This window comes from Gopherus evgoodei, chromosome 8, assembly GCF_007399415.2.
Source record: "Gopherus evgoodei ecotype Sinaloan lineage chromosome 8, rGopEvg1_v1.p, whole genome shotgun sequence".
Lineage (NCBI taxonomy): Eukaryota > Metazoa > Chordata > Testudines > Testudinidae > Gopherus > Gopherus evgoodei.
The window spans coordinates 16,640,805-16,661,383 of record NC_044329.1 but is presented as its reverse complement, the minus strand read 5'-3'; the positions used below and the strand labels follow the sequence as shown (position 1 = coordinate 16,661,383).

General features: G+C 42.7%; 1 protein-coding gene across 3 annotated transcripts in view; it reads right to left on the bottom strand.

Moving 5' to 3' along the window:
• Nucleotides 1–20,579, bottom strand: part of ARHGAP26 (Rho GTPase activating protein 26) — a 324,497-nt gene that overhangs the window by 7,394 nt on the left and 296,524 nt on the right. For 2 of the 3 annotated variants that reach the window (XM_030573096.1, XM_030573098.1), the window contains exons 21-22: nt 12,870–12,980; nt 7,163–7,254 (exon numbers count right to left, since the gene is read on the bottom strand). In XM_030573096.1, coding sequence (XP_030428956.1) covers nt 7,163–7,254; nt 12,870–12,980 — 203 coding nt within the window. The remainder of the gene's footprint in view (nt 1–7,162; nt 7,255–12,869; nt 12,981–20,579) is intronic. The other variant, XM_030573099.1, reaches the window with a different exon arrangement.

The following is a 20,579-nucleotide window of genomic DNA, read 5'->3' as shown; positions in this document are numbered from 1 at the left end:
CTAAAAACCCCTCTCCATTTCCCCTGCTCTTCAGATACTGAGATTGCTTCTCATTTCCCCATCCCTACAGAGTCCCAAATTCAAATTGCCGAGCACCAGAACTTCAGGTCTGAAATTGCTTCTTTCCACTTTTTCCCTCTCTAGATCCTTAGGTTTATAATTTCTCCCATTTCCCTTCTCGCTGGATCCTGTTGTCTAAAATGGCTTCTCCTCTCCCCTCCCTCCCTGCAGACCTCAGGGTACACACACCTGCTTTCCCCCCGACCCCCAGACCCCAAGGTCTAAAACCATTTCCCCTACTTTGTCCCTCTAGATCCTGTGGTCTAAAACTTCCTCCTCTTCTCTCTCCCATCCTGTGCTGTGGTATTAAAAACTCCTTCTCCTTCTGTCCACTCAGATCGTGGCGTCTAGAACTCTTCCTGTGTCCACTCTTCCTAGCCTTGCTTTGGCTTGCTTTTTGTGCATGTGTTTTTTTTTAACATGGCATGAAGAAATTCTCTCTCTGTTTGGGGAAACCATTGGGATGACGAGAGGATTATATAAGCCCGGTCACAGGCCCTGGCCAGGAGAAAGAAGGAAGAATTATGAAGGAGCTATTGCTGTTTGTATGCTGATAATATAAAAGCCACTCTCAGCAAAGAACTGGGCCTTGCTGTCTTGTTTTAAATATTGTTTTAATTATATAAACTAGTTTTCTAAAGAAGTTGAGAAATTAAAGCTCTTTCACACTCTGCTGTGTGCATTAACATGACTTCCTGGGCTTGGTTTAGAAAAACACTCCCTCCTCCAAGTTCTGCACTGAATACAGACTCAGGGACAAAAAGCCAAGCACCCAGATAAAGAACAAGTTTCCCAGTAATGATCGGGGCTGAGAGTTTTTGCAGGGGGGGAGGTGGTGGGAGAGAATGTTTTGATATGACAATGCATTCAAAATACCCTCAACCCTTGAGCTAAGACTTATTTGAAATTCAAAAAATGTGGTTAGCCACACTGTCATATGATTCTGCACTTCCTGGTCTGGGCCTCACCAGCTTCCATAAACAAAAATACTAGCATTTTCTAGAAAGGAATCAAAACACTGCAGTATCACTTCTATAAAATGAGACATTCTGTGCAGTTCCTGTAGGATGCTGGAGTATTTTATCTTCACAGTCACATAACACTAGGATCTGGAACAAATTATTGGGAAAATGCTTATTTTATAAACAAGGGTTAAGCTGATACAAGCACAAAAATATTCCATGCTCTGACATGGTAAATTATCAGATGACGACAGCCAATCAACCTTTCAGATTTATCTGAACATGGTTTCTGGGGAGAATTCCAAAGAAAAAATGGGCCCCACAAAAGAAAGAAAAACTCCTGCTTACTCCCACCTACCCAAACTCTGTTCTAAAACTTCCCCCTCAGTTCTGTTCTAGTAGCAGATAACCTTCATAATCTCTCCCTGAACAACATACTCACAGCTATCCTGCCTGCTTGAAATCTCAGTTCACCCATGAAACCCTTACGAAATCTTCAAAGAAAGCCCAGACACCTTTCCAATTACCAAAAGACCTTCCTGATGCCAATAAAGACTGCTACATGCCCACTAATGCCGCGTGTGGTCTACATTTTGCACTACTTAGGGGGACACCTTGTAGGGAGACGTACTTATTGGGATGCAGGAGGAGAAGGGAAAAGAAACCAGGTAACTCAGCATCACTGTTTAACTGGGGTTTGAATGGGCCACTGAATCCTTCTCCTACAGTGAAGACATCTACTTGTCTTTAAGACATATAATGCTGTCACTTAAAGAGGTGGGTGGACTTCTTGCAATTTTGTGTTATTTTGTTTTTTTTATATTGTCAGAGGCTACAGTGATTAGTTTGGGAAAGGAAATGCACTTGACCAGAGTCCCAGAAGGGCTCAGCTTCATCAGGGGATCCATTGCAGGCTAATTTTTAGATTGAATAAAATTGACCATGCCCATTAAAGCTGATTAGATATCGATTTACTATCCATAGCACAAGGTTTCCTATATTGATCATGTGTCACAAAGGGCATCCCTTTTCAGCAATGTGTCTATCTCTGGCAGGCACCTAGGAAACACCCATCCCTCCTTAGAAACTTTTGAAATTGTGATTGAGGGAGCATACATTGTATGTGAATAAGGGCTTCTCACTGCTTGTGCTTGCAAATGGTTGTACTGAGCAGAATAGGTCCAGCCACTGTGTGTGCCTGTGTGCGGTCTTTCCCCACAGCGAGGGTTTGCACAATCTTCAAATTCTAGGTCTCAGTAAATGGGCTCTGGATAAAGCTTTTATTGAAAATCACATGGGTTCCAGGTACTACTCTTCTCTTCCTTTAAAAATGACTAACATCCCTGAGAGAGCCATTAATTTCTTTCACGATGCTGTATGATAACGCATCAAACATACGGTAGATGCTAGAGAGCATCTTAACAGCATTTTCTCCCCACTAGTGTATAAAATGAGAATACAAAAAGAACACAACTTTTCCATATTTACAGCTTACAAATCACAGCACCTGGCAGCAGCAATTAAGATGTTTTTTAGGTTAATTTAAAGGGACAGTCGCTAAAAATATGGCCAACATTTTTAAATGTGCGTTTAAAATGACTCACCTAAGGGCCAATTTACATAAATGCTGAGTATCCACAACTCCTGTTGTAGACCACATGATCTGTGAATGTTCAGCAGCCATGGAAAACAGGCCCTACGTCTCTATTTAGGCACCTAAATAAGTGGCTAGACACAGGCACCTAACTTTAGAAAATCAAATCTGAACGTTAGATTTAATGAAAACTATTGACCACATTTCCTAATCTGTGTCACTACTTGACACATAATAGTTCTTAACCTCTTCCCTAACAAGACTCCCCCGCCTCTCCCTCCAGGACTTTCCTTCTGTCTAGCTGGGGACTCCCTCCCATTTACACAGTGGTTGCAAACCCCCTGATACCTATTTACAAGCCTCAGGGTGGGAACCCATGCTTTAGATTATTAAAATGTAAGAATTATTAAAATTCTTTCCATGTACATCTTGACACATATGCCATAGACAGGATGGTCCAGTGGTTAGGGCCCTAGTCTAACAACCATGAAACCCAGGTTCAAGTCAATGCTCCACCAGACCTCCTGTGTGACCTTGGGAATAACTGAGGCACAGAAAGGCTAATAACAGTTCCTTACCTCACAGCTGCATGTGAGGATAAATACAATAAAGATTCTGCAGTGTTCTGAGAAATGTAGGGAAACTTGCACTGCAAGTGCTGCAGAAGACTAGTTAAATCCAAAGAAAAAAACTGTCTACCTTCAAAAGAGTATTTGAAAACATTGCTATTAATATTAGGCTTCCCAAAAACCTCATTATCACAATAACTAAAACTAGGACATCAATAACCAGACAGTGTCTATTTAATTTCCTTCCCAGTGACCAGTGTTTTATCTGTTAGAGTTATTAGGAAAACACTAAGTGATTAGGGAATTATCTGTGTTTTTCTTGAACAATCCATCAATTTTTATCTAGCAAGCGCCCGATATTTAAATCAAACTTGTACCTGTTTATTTGCTGGCCTCTGTCACAAGCTCAAAGAGGGGACTGTGCTAATTAACAAGAAGGGGACAAAAAGAGAATGTGGCAGCTGCTTCCAAAGTGACAACATACATGAAAATAAAGTCCAAGCCAGTCTGGGAAGTGGTAGAAAATCCTTTCCATATAATGCAACTATATCCAAGACAACATTGAAGAATTCCATTATGCATAATATTTTTGCTCCTTTTTCTTGATGGAGGAAACAGACAATCTATGCTTTTTAGGAACAACTCCCATAAACGAACTGATTTCAGTCTACCTACCCCAAGTCCCAGGAATGTGTAGGAGAAAAAGGATATGAATATTACAGTTCAGAGTAAGACACTCATTTCCCCCTTTTCATTTGGGGCAGGAACCATTACAGCAGTGTCATAGTGCAGCTCTGGTACAATATTCAAAAGCTAATCTGTCTCTGTCACATTCACCTAGAAAGCTGCCCAGGAATCAGGAAAGTTGACACTAGCTTTTGCTGCTTCTGCATCTGGGCTTTGAATACCTTGAATTTCCTTATAATGGAGGTTTATTTATGAGATCCAAAATGTGGAAAGGGGAGCAAAAACGGCATCAGACACGGGACAGTGCACTCATGCACAGACAAAGTACGACTAGAGTGACCATATTTCCCTATGCTGAACACGGGCCACCTGGTAAAATTACTCGTATTCAAGTGAGTTCAATAGCAATCAATCAGAACTATGCAGTACAGTAACTCCTCACTTAAAGTCGTTCCGGTTAAAGTTGTTATGTTCCTGATCAGTTAGGGAACATGCTCATTTAAAATTGTGCAATGCTCCCCTCTAACGTCGTCTGGCAGCTGCCTGCTTTGTCCACTGCTTGCAGGAAGAGCAGCTTGTTGCAGCTAGCTGGTGGGGGCTTGGAATCAGAGCGGACCAGCAGCCCCCCTATCAGCTGCCTGTTTCCCTAAGTTCCCTGTGCTGCAGCGACCCAGCAGGCTATCAATTGCTGGCAGTTCAGCTATCCCTCCCCCCACTGCCATGTGCTCCTCATGCCCTCTGCCTAGGGTGACCAGATGTCCCAACTTCATAGGGACAGTCCCGATTTTGGGGTATTTTTCTTATACAGGCTATTACTCCCCACCCCATTTCCTGATTTTTCACACTTGCTGTCTGGTCACTCTACCTCTGCCTTGGAGCTGTTCCCAGAAACTCCTGCTTGCTTTCAGGGGAGGGAGGGGGGGCTAATGTCAGGGTGTCCTCCTCCCCCCTGCTCCTGCACCCCGCTTACTTCTTCTCCATATAGAGCAGGGAGGGAACACAGATGGAGAGAGAGTCAGAGAGAGCTTGGGGTAGCAGCTGCTGTCTCAACTTCCTGATCCACTTATAAAGACAATGCACGTAAGAGTGGGTCAGCTTACTTAAAGGGGCAGAGTGCATTTCTCCCTCTCTCCCACAAACAAGATGTGCGTCTGTCTCTGTCGGCTGTGTCTATCTCTGTCTGCTATGCTGTCTCCCCTCCCTCGTGTTTGTACTGCCTTGTGTGAGAGGCTACATTAAACAACGTGTTCACGCTTGGAGGCTCAGCCAAGTGCTAGTTCATCATTTAGCAGCAAGGCATCTCCTGGGAAATATCCCTCCCTCTTCCACTCCCTAACGTCACCACCTCAACCAAGCTTCACAGTCATCATAGCTGCAAACAGTATTAAGTTGTTTGTTTAAAATGTATATTGTGTGTATATCTATATAATATATAGTTTTTTGTCTGGTGAAAAACATTTCCCTGAAACCTAACCCACCCTATTTACATTAATTCTTATGGGGAAATTGGATTTGCTTAACATTGTTTAGTTTAAAGTTGCATTTTTCAGTAACATAACTACAACATTAAGCGTTCACATTAACATCAATTTGACTGAGCCCATTAAAAAGAAATACTGCATAGTTGGAGTCTTCATTTACCTTCATATCTTTAAGGCTTTAGGGTTCACACTGGGAGGAATGGCACACACCCCCCAACCCCCCACCCCCTCCACACACACACACGGGGAGAGGTGAGACACACACACTCCCGTATACCTCTCTCACACACGAGGGGTGACCAACCGACCCGACCCTCTTTGCCGGTCACTCTCCACCCTCCATGCCTGGCTAGGCTCCATGAACAGACCCATGTCCTGGTACCTGGCGCCCCACATTCCCGAGGCAACACGTGGGGGGAGGCATGCATCACATGCCTCTCCTCCCCAGATTTCTGCCAGGGTTCACACCAGAATGTGAACAGCAGCAGCCTTTCGGCACTGTGCAGGAGGGAAGGGGCAGGAGCTGCTTCCAGCAGCAGGGGAGTGGGGTGGGAAGGGATGACCTGGCCTGTGTCTTTGCAGAGCTCATCTCTTCTTCTCCCAGCCTCCCCTGGCTGGAAGCATCTTGTCCCTTCCTGCCCACACAATGTTGAAAGGCAGCTAACACCTCCAGGCTGCTGCTGGCCACTGACATAACCTAGCCACCTCCTGTCCCCCGGCTACAGCATGGTCCTCGGGAGCCAAAAGAATCACACCGCCTTGTAGGTGAGACCGCATTATATTGGGTTTGGTCTGGTACAGCGTACCGGCAAGAGCTGGTACACCGTGCCAGACTGGACCAGTTTCCTTGGCGGTGATTTAAAGGGCCCAGGGCTCCAGGCGCTGCGGGGAGCCCCGGGCCCTTTAAATCACCGCCAGAGCTCTGGCAGTGGGGCTTGGATGAGGATTTAAAGGGCCCAAGGCTCCCCGCTGCTTTACTGCATTATATCCGAATTCGTGTCCTATCAGGTCACGTTCTGTCGGGGGTAGAGATGTGCCTATCAGCAACTAGCAAGAATGCACTGGGTTAGAAGAAGAAAGCAACTCAAAAGCAGTATTGGTTTTCAGATTGAGAGAGGATCCTTTAGCTTTGTTTTCACCCCTGTGTATCACTGCAGTGGGGTGGATGGTGCTCCCATGCTAAACACTACATTAAATTTTTACTTATTAAAGATTAGAGCACACATTCTGTGTTCCTAAACATAGCCCTGGGGCTCGCTGCAACTCCTCCACTTAATTCTCATGCATGTATGTATACAAGGTGATGATGCCTCTGAAAGATGAAGCATGGTCACATCCTGTAATTTCCCTCCATTTTCAATGCATGAGTTGACTATCTGGTGCTAACCAAAGGCAATGGTGGTAGTTTGTTATAATGAAACCTGTATGATGGCAGATTATAAACTTCCAGAGTTGTCCTTCTTGAGGCTTCTCCTTCCCACCTGTACTTCCCCAACAATTCTTTTTCCCTCAAAAGGCTCAGTCCTGATGAGTCCTGAGCACTTCCTATGAGGTGTGAAGCAACCTTAACTCCCACACATACAAAATCAGCTCCAGTGGACCTGATTTTCAGTGATGCTGAGCACTCCAGCCAACAGGAGCTGTGGGTTTTCAGCACCTCTGAAAATCAGATCTCTTCCTCTCCTTATCATCATCTCTGTAAAACCTTTCTCCTTCTTTGTAGCTTTCAACAGTCTCTCTCTCTCTTCTCCTTCTGTGAAGCATTTTGTATTACATTACACTGTCCATGCTTGGGAACTGAAGACTCACCATTATCGAATATGATGCCTGCTGTGAAGGAGAGCTCTGAGTCATGTTCTGCTTTGCAAGCATACAAGGCTCTGGCTTTCCGGAATGGTGAGCTGTGAAAATAGAGAAAGATAATGTATTTGACACAAAAAAGAAAATCTCTATTAAAAATATAACACAATTTCCATCCCCACCCTCTTGGGGGAATTTTTGAGGAAGATGTCAAAAGGAAGGGCTCAAGGTGAAAAGATTACCTAGGTCAGGGGAGAAAAAATTCAAAATACTTCAGATAAAGTCAAGCTCTCTCAGAGATATCACTTCCTCCAGAGTCTCATTTCACCACATTGGAAATTTCAGTGTGAGCAAAATTGAAGCACTGAGGAACAGGGCATGTACAGAGTTGCCCAACACACTGAGCAGCACTAAATCAGAGGTCACTGGAAGAGTTTCCTGTCCATTAAAGGGGAGAATTAAATAAGGCCAGAGTAAGCTGGGAATATTTTGTGAGTCACTGAAGAGAAATGTCTAACTAAAAACCTAGTTCCTACTTGGGGCAGACAGGCAGGCAGCATTAGTAGTCACTCATTGACACTGTAAATCAGTCAGGGTGGTTTGTTTTTAACATTTACCCAAAAAATATTTTAGAGTTCATTTCTAGCTGTATCTGCAGTGTTCTAGTTCCTGGGAACGACTCTGCACCCACAGACGAGCACTTCCAAAACAGAACAATAAGTAACTTCTATTAATAATTTGTTGCCCTTTTTCAGAACCCATCACCTGAGGGTCTCAAAACCCTTTACAAACATTAAATTTCAAAACCTTCCTCTGTATTATCTCCACTTTGCAGTGGGGTAAACTGTAATGTAATGTAAAGTCCATTTATTCAGGTCTGAATACTGGTGACCTCATAATAGAATTTTCAGAAGCATTCTTAATTCATGGCTAACTTTGCACCTCAGCAGATGACCTTCCCATGACCTGCCTCATACCATCTATTGATCTCCTCACTGGTTGTTCCTACTATGATGACCTCCCACCATTCCATCCATGATAGCTTTCTCAAGATTATTTCCATCTCTATGCCTGATGTGACCTAAGTTTATTTCCCGACAACTGGTCTGATTTTCTCTAACAATATTTCATCTTCTTTGCCATCCAGGAGGTAGGTAAAAATCTTCACCAGGATGGCATCTCAAAGGTGTTAATTTTCCTCTTAGCATAAGAATTCTCTCTCAGGAGTCACATCCATAAATTGCTATGGAAACAAATAAGCTTTTCACCAGTCGGACCTCCAGGGTAAACTGAGGCAGAAAGCATTCGCATCCAAAAGCCAACCAGCAATTCACTGGTAAAGTGGGGAACAGAATGCAGGAGTCTCTGGCTCTTGCTTCTATCAGAAGACCACAACATAAACTGAGATCTCACAGATTTCTAGTCAGGTGAGGAAGAGTTAGCTCACCCTTCCTTTTCTGTCTTAAGATCAAACAAGACCGATCAGTCTTTATTGTTGTATTTATTGTTGTATTTTAAGCAGAAGAATAGAGTATAGTTTATGTAGCATATTTTGCAGTTTTGGAAATCTCTCCCATTTCAGTGAGACAATCATGCAGGAAGCTGTATGCTGACTCTGCCTCAGATGGAAAACCCACCAGAAAAATGGAAGCCTCCTGCCTGAATTGGGAGTCCTGGAAGGCAGAACACTTGTAAAGTGGGTTTGGCTATATACATCAGCCTTGGAAATGGAATGTTTGTTACCTGTCCAGTTCCTTACTGAGACTCACAGTCCAAGATATTTAGGCTGTGCCTCTGCTCATACAGATACCAGAGGCAGCATAGACTTGTCAAGAAGGTGTCAAGATTTTGGCTCTCAAGCCAGTCAAGTGCTTCCAAAGCAGTATGAAAACTCTGAACTGGTATTAGTAGATTCAAACAACAATAATGCCTTGTTAAACTGAGTTCAGTGCTTTTTTTATGAGCGTTACTTTAAATGCCTCGATCGCTTTGGCATTTAGACGTGAACTTCTTGCACCCCCCACCCTGACCCACAATCCCGAGGGGATTTATTTACACTGCCTGAATAGATCAGGGTGTATTCCTACCTCAGTTGATCATGGAAGCCACAAAGACCCAACCTGACTGCTCTTCCCTTTGGAAAGTTGATGCTCTGTCCCTGACCTTGACAATGTTCTTGGTACACATAGTACAACCTGAAAGGCTACGCTCTGTGGTCAGGATCTGGGGGTCTGGATTGTGGAGGGAGGGTGCTTCATATTCTTGGGCTTTTGCCACTGAAAGACCGAACCACTCCAAATATAATCGTCACTTGCCTTTTCATTATGTTTCATCACATGTTGAAAATAGTTCCAGCTCCCTCGGGGGGAAACTGAGGCAGGGTGCATAGTGCCATGGTCCACAAGAGTGTACTGTGTAAGCCAATCTGATGCAGTCTTCTAGGTCACTTCCCACAAGATGCCTTATGATGAAGCCCTGACATGTGTATCATCTAATAAATATGAGTCATTGTACCACTCCTGACTATTATTATGATCAATGCCTTTAAGAACATTCTGGGAACACAGAACAGACTTAAGGGTAATGTTTCCTGGAGATAGTGGCAATTTCCATAGGTGAACTAAAGAAAACCAGTAACAGGGGCTGACTGGAATATGCAAATAGCCTGATAGTGCCACCAAGAAGCTTGTTTCCTGGAGAGATTGCAGTGATAGCGGGAGCTAGACTCTCCATCTTCCATCTTGAGATCTAGCACAGCCTGGACTCCTCTAGATCTTTTTCTCATTATGGAGGAAAGTCCTGAGCACCTTTCTCCCTGAGAGAAAAGTTCTATTTCCCCAGTTCCACGTTGTGTGAGGTTTCATTCAGGACAGCTTGATGTTCCTCATCTTCTCTGAAGGTTGATTTCTAATGACAGATCCTATCTGTCTCTGTGCATGGTCTTTTGAGAAGAAATCCATCTTTTCAGGATTTACCATGTCCGTTGCCAGGGATAACTGTACCCTATCATACTATGGTTGACGAAGAGAGCAAATTTGGGTTCTAAGATACTGTAGAATTCCAGGACTTGTTAAATGTATTTAAAAAAAGTTAGGTCACTTTCCTTTGCAGGAGCTCGTTCATCAAAAAAAGACCCTTTTCTGTTAGTACCATTTTCATTCAATATAAATAGGAAACCAAAACAAGCTCACTACAACCCAAAGAACCCCTGGCTCCTTCCCCAAACAACAAATAAAGAGCAGTAAGAAGTAGAGTTTATTTGTCTCATGAGAGTTCATAATCATCTCTCCCACCACAACATTCTGAGATTTTGAGTTTTTTCAAAACAAAACTTAGTTGAACCTATTTTCTCCAGCTTCTGACTTCAAATAATCAGTTGGCCCAAATTTGCTCAAATTGGGCATGGACTCACCCAGAAGCTTTACAAGCCTCTTCAGTAAACCTGGTCAAATTCACAACGAAACCTCAGACCGGGAAAGCTTCATGGGGCTTTGTAATTTCAATGACACACTTTGGCACAGCTGCAAAGATGATACTTTTCCAAGTTCTCCTATCCAGTCCAATTGGATGTCAAGGGTGGGGAGTGGCACTGTTAAACAAACTAACGGGGTTACATCTCTACCATTCAGGAGCCATGTAGGACTCACTCAGCATGCAAAACTTTGTGGAGGTCATAGAATTAAAACAAAGGCATTTTCTTGGCAACAGCCCTGAATTATTTAAGCTGTTGCTATTCTTGTGAAATAAACCCCTTTAGGCCTCCAACCACTTTTTTTTGTCCTCACAGCACCTCAGTGCAAGTTGCTACTATCAGGATTGTGCCATTTCTGCTGCTGCGCCCTTCAAGGAGATAAAAAGCTTGGATCTTTCTGATCACTCATTGTTAATTTCTGCCTCGAAGCATGGCATAGGGCCAGGAAAGCACTCAGTGGAGTTTTCCCAATGTGCCCTTGTACAATTTATAGAACGAGGGAGTCGTCCTCTCAGAAGAGGGGCTACTTAGATGATATTACACCACTATTAGGCCTTTGCAGGCTCCCATCAAAACAAATAACCTGCTGAATAGACAGGAGTTAAATGTGGCATTTCTAAGTTGTGGGTGAAGGTAGTTTTCAATTTTTTCATATAAGGAGCAGCACTCAGGTTCTGCCTCTGTCCCTGAGATGGAAGAGACATCTCTCTTCCTGCTGCTCTGCAACATTTATGCACTAATGAATACTAATTAAAGGACGGGGAAAAAGCAAAGATAATTCCCGCTTAGGATGTTCTTAAAGGAATTAATATGGCTTTTTATTGCATTTTTTATAAACCACTTGAAGAGAAGGGGCCTGTTCACAGGGTAGCTTTCTGGAGGTCATACTGAAAATCATCAGAGGATGGTTATTGCCAACTCTGGGTTAAATACTGTAGCAGTGCAGTTGCCAGAGATGGGCTGGGCGCTGCCTACTAATGAGTGTTAGATATTAAGGCATAAGTGCTACCCTACAATCCAGCACAGCAAAGCAGCTGGGAAGCCTGGTTAACCAAATCACCTTTAATAAACTAGTACAGAGAGAGTAGACAGGAAAAAGGGGGTGTGGTACAGGTGACATATCTATAAGGCAGACTGACTGCTTCTAGCTCCATACCAATCATAAGAGGACACAAATATATCAATGATGTTGCACCCAATTTCATTTCTTTTACAAGGTAAATAGTCTTTGCATTCCCCCAGCTCCCATAATACGATACATATTCAGTTCAAAGGTTTATGTTGAAGAGAGGCACATTCCTGCTATACATTGCATGTTTCTTCAGTGGAAGATAAACCAATCACAGCAGCTAGTTAGAATACTTCAAGTTCTTAGGGCTACACAAGATGGCATGTCACAAAATAAGAATGTTCTAGGAAAATGGGTATTTTATCAGTTGAGACCATGCAGCAGTTTTCTGTACTTAGAGGCACCATGATGCTAGGCCCTTTAGAAATAACCTAGGTAGAGCATTATATAATACCATATCCTTCCACCTCAAAGGGTAAGATTTTTAAACCTTCCTTTAGGGGGTGTCCCCCACTTCCAGGATCAATTTATTTCATGTGACATCTAACTACCTGAGATGCAGACACAATAAGACAGATGTCTATATTACATAGTTTCATTCAGTAATTGGCACCCACAAATTGCAGGTGTGAAAAGGGGAGATTGGGCTGGGGGGGGGGGGAATCAAGGCCCATAGTATTTAACAATTCTTAGTTACGCCGTGCAACAGTCCTGTGAGGTTAGTGCATTTCTTACCTGTTGTAGAATTGGTAAAATGAGGTTCAGGCAAGTTAAGAGACTTGGCAAAGGTCACAAAACAAGACAACTGTAGCAGCGGGAATCAGACTTTAGGGGTCATGATTCCTAGTTGCCTGCTCTGATCACTGAGAAATTCTCCCAGTGGTCTGCACCACTGCTGGGATAAAAGGAAATTATCTACTTGGTAGATAATTAACTGTTGTTAGGTCATCTCAAACCATTCCTCTTGGATCATGCGATGTTTGGAAGTTTCCTCTCTTGTTACATGAAGGCAGCTGAAAACCAATGAAGGCTGGTAACTAAAACAAGCTAGAGACCAAAGCTGGACTGCACTGGGAGAACTTGAACAAGACTCACAGGAAAAAAAAAAAAGTAAATAAAAATATAATAGCAGCAGCAGCAGCAGCAACAGAAAACCAGAACAAACTGCAACAGACCTTATGGGGGATGAGTCGCTGGACGTAGAGGAGGTGGGCATAGGACTTGATGGCGCAGAGAACATGGGCCAGGACGGTGAAAGGGGTGATGTTGGGCTTGGATTCTGAGGGCTGCAAGACAGAATCAGATAACTTATCAACACACAACCATCACAAACAAACAAAACAGAGAAAGACATTCCAACAACATCCAACAAGAGTAGGCACCTGGGGAATATTCACAGCATGAAACAAAGCTACAAAATGGAACACTGAGACCTTGGGAAATAGTTTCAAGGCCAGATCTGCATTTCTTTAGACAAAAAGGGCTGGACCTTGCAATTAATCCCTGCTCTATTATTCTTTTGCTGGCAAGCTTCCTGCTTTGTTGTATGGAACGACTACATTCCAGGTTACAGAGGTCGTCTCACTGCACACAGCTGCTTTCTTTCCCCAGTTACTTATCTGCTTTGTTTTATTTCCCCCATTGTTGCCAGGCTGTTGATCATATTTCTGGATATTAATGATGTCTGTAACCAGCCTTCATTCCTCTTTTTATTTTGGTGGCCGTGGTGTGCAAGTATGAAAGGCTATTCCCTGGCTGCAATCCACAGTGCCCGAAAACAATTTTCTGTTTATATTTTTAACTAAATGGGCCTTACACACTGGAAGCCTAGAGTTCATTATCTGAAGAATGGCAGGGAAGTTCTTTCATTCTAGTATCTGTCTGAAGACAATTAATAAGGAAAAACCTCCAATAAATATGCCCCAAATCATGTAACTTGGGTACCTACTATAAAAAAAGAAAGACCCTTCACTCCAATATTGACAAGCCCACAACAGAACACATATTCCACATGCTCTCTGTGACTAACTCAGCTTGCTGACATGGACTCTTTCTCTGTTCTGAGAATGAACGAAAACCAAAGTTTTAAGTATAACTTATTTTGTGAAATCAGCAAAAGGCTATTGAGGAAAACATCAATGCCCTATCAAATGGGATTTCTGCCAGTGCAGGTAGAGGACCTATTACTCATAGTCGGCAGCTAAACACAGCTAGTCTATAGCTGTCAAACTTATAAATGATCAGCAAGCCTCAGGATTCTCTGTTGGGACTCCAGCATGAACCAACCAATCTATCATGATGCAACTGGTTTGCAAGTGATGTAAATGGTTGATATGCATGTAATAGAGTCTGCTCATTATTTTTGCAGTGCTTGCTTTGATTGTTCTCCCCCTCTACTGTAACCTTTCCATTGCCTTTTTAATTGGCTTGTTTTAAAATTCACTCTTTTTCCTCCTCTGTATAAGAGTAATCAACTCAGCTAGCTCTGGAATTTATTAGACACTGATTCAGTACTTTTCCTTGAAGTATAAGTGTCGTAACACAGAATAACGTGGAACCACCTTACAGCAAATTCTGAGAGAGTGAAATTCCTCTTATAGAGAAGTGGAGTAAAACTTCCTTAGCTGTTTCAGTGCCTTTCAGGGGATCTAAGTACAATTGCAACAACTGCACTAAAAGAATGTGCACCGCTTGAAGTCTTGATAATCTTCTAGCCTTTCGGTGCATTTGGTGTCTGAACCATATTGTCCGTCTAATTTAGATTGTAATCCATGTTTTGTACAACACTAAGCATGCTACCAGCCCTCTACAAGCAGTATATAAAAATACCAAGGTGGGTTACTTTGTAAAGACTGGTTTTATGCTTCAGTCTCCAGTGAGCAATCAAGTTCCATTTGTCCTTGATATGCAATGGGGACTGCAAGCTAGAGATCATACAGCCATTGACCTATGGGCAGCCACCGACCTATGGGCAGCCACCAGTATTGCAGACAAACACAGTACTTAAAGGGAAGTGGAGCAGAGGATTCAGTGCTAAAATAACGTGGCTGATGAGTCTTAAGAGATTAAATTTGTGTTTGAGAAAATGGCAAAATGGATCTGTCTCTTATGTTACGAGATTCTCAGAGGTTGTTACTAAGCCAGTTTCCCACTATTTTGGGTTGCTATACCAAGGGCCACTGGATGGAGTTAGTATGTTGTTCTGTTCTTTTGAGAATGGCCCAAAGGAGCTGAAAATCAATCCCTTTTGAGCAGTTAAGAAAGGTGGTTTGGACAACAGAAAAGAGTATAGTCAGGTCCTTCTCAAATGCCAGGCCATGTGTATACCACATTCTAGGAAACAGCATGGACACATGAAACCTGTCTTCTGGCTCCTTCTAACCAAGGTTTCCTAACACTATTACATGAATCGTGTTAGGGACAACATCTGTGTTTTTTAAACATCACAATAAAAAAAAGGTTTTTTTTTAAAAGAATAAAGATAAGGAAACATCTTCTGAAAACAATGACCTTATGCTAGACTCCAGCTCATGGTTTCTGTTTCTTATCATAGGACTAGGACTGGCCCAAACTCTGGAATATTTTGTTAGAGTGAGAGACAGAAGTCAACAGGATGGACAATATTCTGATTCAGTTTCAGGTTATGTTTCAAATGCCAACCTCCTATCACAAACAAATCAGCAGTTTCGGTGATAGGTTAAAGGATACTGTTGAGTAATTTTTGGCACCTTTTCTCTCCTTTGCTTGAATTACTCTTTTAATAGCTTGAAAATAAAATTTTACTCCCTGCAGATCATGCTCCTCCTCTACTTGTACAGCCCTCATTCCTCCCACCTGAGTTTATGGACAAGCCAGTATCTTCTGTCAATGTTCTGAGGTTCTTACGGTTTCCTCACACTCTTAACTCTACATTCTAAAACCCTCAACACTCTAAAACAGTCTCTCCAACACTCAAGTCCCCGCTAGTCTAAATGATGACAGAACGTGACACAAATCAGGGTTTCCTGCATCCCCTTTTATTTGTACTTGAAATGAACATGGCTCCATCTTGCTTGTGTCCAATTCCATGCAAATCTCATCTGTCCCTTGCTGGAGTTATTACCATTGGTGAGAGAAAAGTGCATTAAAAGAGTTGGTGGATTCAGTCCACCTTCTGGTGAGAAAGTGGCAAAAATCATCATTACAGTTGGCACCAAGAGGACATTGTCTACCACCTTTTAAAAGAGGTCAAAATTTTAGCTAAACTACTTGATGTCCATGTCCATTCAGGAGTAAACCCTTCCTTGCCTTATTCATAGGAATAGTCCCACTGAAGTCAATAGGAGCAAACAATCTCCTTACCTTTATTACTTAAGAAAGTCATATTTAGAGAGAAATAAGTAAGTACAGTAGCACATTAGAAGTTCCTTAGGAATACTATATGAAAAAAAACTTGAATGATTTTATACAGACTTCTATCAGAAATTCCTAACATAGTTCTCTGATAGATATCAGGTTTTTTTTTAAATTATTTGTTTTTATTTGATATTTTGCTAAAAATTGGTCATTCCTTTATAAAAATGACAAATTGTCTCCAGACCTTTGTTTATTTATCTATTTTAGCAAAACCTCTTCTTGAATTTATTATATATTGAATATATTCTACGTTTAAACAAAGGATGGCACTGCAAAAGAGACAATTAGCCCAGATCATAAAAATTAACCCTTTTTTGTTCCCTCTCTGGCAGGCATAGGATGCTAGCTATCTTGTGATGACATTATACCTTCTGGTCAAGTTGTAGAGCACAGTAGCAGGCAAGTATGACTTATTCAATGTGTGTATGGGCATGCTTCTGCCCTTGAATAGAAAGAATATGCGAGATCCATTCAAATATACATGAGTTCTTCTTTCAACTGTATGAGAGACTTGAGCTCTTCCACCTCCTTTGGTGTAACGAAGAGGAGCTTGTCTTTTGGAAGCTGAAGTTCATCAGTTCTGTCCCTCATGCTAACCCTATGCAATGCTAAGGAGTTACGGAACATTAAAAGTCTCTTATAGCGTCACATCATTACATGGTAAATACCATGGAAATTACATCATTATTTCATCTTTACAATAGTGGACAGGGTACATATGCTTTTAGACTTTCTACTATTACTCTACATTTACATAGCACCTTCCAGGAGAGGCTCTCAAAGCACTGTATAAGGAGGATGTCATACTACTGATTGGTAAACTGAAGCTTAGAGAAGTGAATTGGCTCATTCTGGTGAGTCAGTAGCAAATGTGGGACCAGAACACTTGACTTCCAGCCTCTAACCACTTCACCTGGCTGTCTTGCTACCAGACATTCTGCAGTTTCAGAATAATTTACAGGAAATCTTATATTCTATGAAAAACATTTTATCTACCAGTGAGTCTTCAGTAGTTACAATACCCAGTGAAGAGAGTTCACTGCAGGACTTGGGGTATTTAGGAATGTGTAATTAAAAGCATTTCCCTCTGTATGGTGTATTGGACCAATACACTGTTTCTGAGATTAAACTCATTTTGAAACGATGTAATTCTCATTAATCTTAAAGACAGCTGCGTCACCAGTATGTATTTCCACATTAGCCATTTAGTCCATTGCACTAATGACAATATAAAATATAATCAATAAGGTTCTCAGAAGAGAGTTATTTCTATTTGGTTATTTTATTTAAAAAAAAAAAACTTATAATAAGGAGCACATCTTTCAAACTAACCTTTGTCTAGAAAGCTGTTACAGTAAGCCATTTGGGCCAGAGACTGGCTTTACTGTGGGTCTTGGATGGCACAGAAGACACTGTCAGTGCCTATCAAACCGATTAATGAAAATAATAAGTAATGAATATATGCATTATATTAAATGGAAAAATGATCCCACTTCAATTGAGTTACACAACTCTCTTCAAGTGGAGTTGTATTGGCATTGATTGGTTCAAGTTGATCAAACTATTCTCTGCTCAGTCTTGCAGGTAATTTTGTAAGAATCTTTATAGGAAACCTCTTCATGAAACAGAGATTGTGTTTTAGGATTGCAGAATGTGCCATCCTTATGTTCATGCCCACCAGCTATGTGATCAACACACAAGTTAATGGCCTCTTCTCTATCAATATGCTTTTATTTATTTTTTCCTTTTAAAACCTACTTTAACATACTGCTTGAATATTGTCCAACTGTTCCAGTTATGCAGCCACAGAGCCTGTGCTTTCCCTGTGTCTCTTTGGCAAGCAAGGGTGGTTGAATAAACACACACTATTCTGGGATCTCTTTGTATCTTGGAAAGCAGTTATTTTTGGACTGATTTCCTCTCTCTCTCAGAAATCTCAGAGGGGGCAGTAGGGCTTTTGAAAATACCAATTGTTGTCTGAATTCAACTGTATATTTTAATTGTATGTGCAAAAGTAACATTCCACATGAAGTTTTTATTTTTTTACCCTTGTGTAGGTTGCAGGCAGCACTTCCGGTTTGATGCATAATGGGAAATAAAACAGAAAAAAGAATAACTAGGAACCAAAAATATCAAAAACCGGAAACAAAAATCTGACTAACAGTGGCTGAAATTAGAATCTCTAAACCAGGATATTAACTTTTCACAAATAGCTGCAGGAGAGGGAATTCCGTCCTTTGGCAGCCCAAAATATTCCACTGCTTTAGAGCTTTCCTTCTTGTTCATTACATGCCTTCTACTTGAGAAAACTTTGAAGAATGCGAAAAGCAACAGTGAACTGCAACTGTGGAAATCCACGGCAAAACAACAGTATATGCATTGGTAATGGTATTTTCGAAGGAGCAAGAAGGATTTTGGCACCCATTGACTTTCAGTGAGCATTCCCATCCTCATGTTTAATTGCAGCCTACACAAGTAAAAAGCCCTAGTTTTATTTCCATATTTTGATCTCACTTCCAGTTGCTGCATCTAAAGGCTCTAATCCCCACCCCTCATCCTTATCCTGTCTCTCTCTTCCTCCCCATACCCTGCCAGTCTACCTACCAGCCTCTCTAACATTTACGTGACACAGCCCAAACCTTGCAGCCATTTACGGGTCTAAATAATTATCCCTAGCATGGATTGAAGACAGATTTCACCATTTTATTCATTTGGCTCACAGGACCTCATCAGTTCTGCTGGAAGAAGCTTTTCAAATGATTTTCTAGGGAACTCAAAATTCAAATAATTGTTTCCAGCATAAAAATAGCTTACATGTGATTGGGAACAGCCTTTCAATAAATGGAAATCACCCATCAATGAATCAGTTCTATAATATACTCAGTAGCCCCATGCTGTGTTCTCTATCAATACTGGACTATATATATATCTAAAAAAATCCATGTTATAACCATTCCATTCCTACAAAATAAAGCTGCTAAGCTTCAGGCTCTCTCAATGCAACAGCCAGAGGGTAGCTGTTGCACAACTAGCTAATGCAAGGGTATTCAAACTTTGTCAACCAAGAGCCACATTAGCAAATTTCCAAAGGACAAAGCTATTCTGAATAAATAAAATGGATCTCAATCCAGCTGCCCTAAGATACGATACAGAGCTCTAGCCTATAGAGACCATGACTCCAGCATGCAATACTGCATCTTGATCAAGGTACACGCCACATCCATTAGGATGGAAGGTTGTTTGCATTTCAATGCCTACTAAGGCTGCACCTCCATGTTAAAAATGGCATTGCAAAATCCCTGAGGTTGCCACTGCTCAGTGGGCTGCACTTTGGTTACCCCGATCTACTGGTTTTCATTTATATGTATCAGTCATTTAGGCAGGATACACGAGTTTCTCAGTTAGAACAAAAAAATGGCTTTTAAAAAATTTACTTCATATGGTACCTTAAAATGTAACAGAGGTAAAGCTAAATCCTTCGCTAGGGGGTTTTACCCCACGTATTATCTAGCAGCAGAGTTATTCAACAGAAAAAGAAAGCATCCATACATGTCAAGAGTAGACAAACCAGTAGCCCAGGGATCGGAAACCTATGGCACGAGTGTCAAAGATGGTACGCAAGCCAATTTTTAATGGCACACTGGGGCCTGCCTGGACTCCAGTGTGCCATTAAAAATCCTGCCGACACGGTAAGCCGCTGGGTCCGCGCTCCTGGGCTGCAGCACCGGGCCAAGTGCAGCAAGCCACCGGCCCCTCCCCTGCCTTCCCCCCGAGCGCAGTGCTCTGGGGGCCGGGGCTGTGCACTCCCGCGGGGCAGTGTTTGGTTTCATGGGGAGGGAAAGAGCTCCCCGCTCATCCGGAGCCCTGCTGCCGCGCACAGCGCTCTGAGGGGCGGGGCGGAGCAGGGCTGCGTGCACATTAGCATGGCTCCGGATGAGCGGGGAGCCTCACGGTAAGGGGTCTGGGGCGGGGGGGGGTTGGATAAGGGGTGGGGGCAGTCAGGGGACAGGGAGTAGGATGGGTTGGATGGGGGAGGTGGGATCCTGAGAGGTGGTTAGGGGCGGGGGTCTCTAGAGGGGGCAGTCAGGGAGCACAGGGGATTGGATGGGGCATGGGAGTCCCAGAGTCTGTTAGGGAGTGGGAGGTAGATAAGGGTCAGGGCAGTCAGGGGATAGGGAGCAAGGAGGGTCCTGGGGGACAGTTAGTGTGTGTGGGGTCTCTGGAGGAGGTGGTCAGGAGACAAGGAGCTGGGGGGGCTGTCAGGAGGTAGGGGTGTGGAGAGGGGTTGGGGCAGGCAGGGAGGCATTGTATGGATCCAGAGTTCTGGGGGTCCTGTCAGGGGGTGGGGAGCAGTTAGATAGGCATGGGAGTCCAGGGGGTTCTGTCTGGGTGCGGGGGTGTGGATAAGGGTTGGGGCAGTCAGGGGACAGGTAGAGGGTAGAGTCCTAGGGGGGCAGTCAGGAGACAAGGGGCAGGGAGGCTTAGATAGG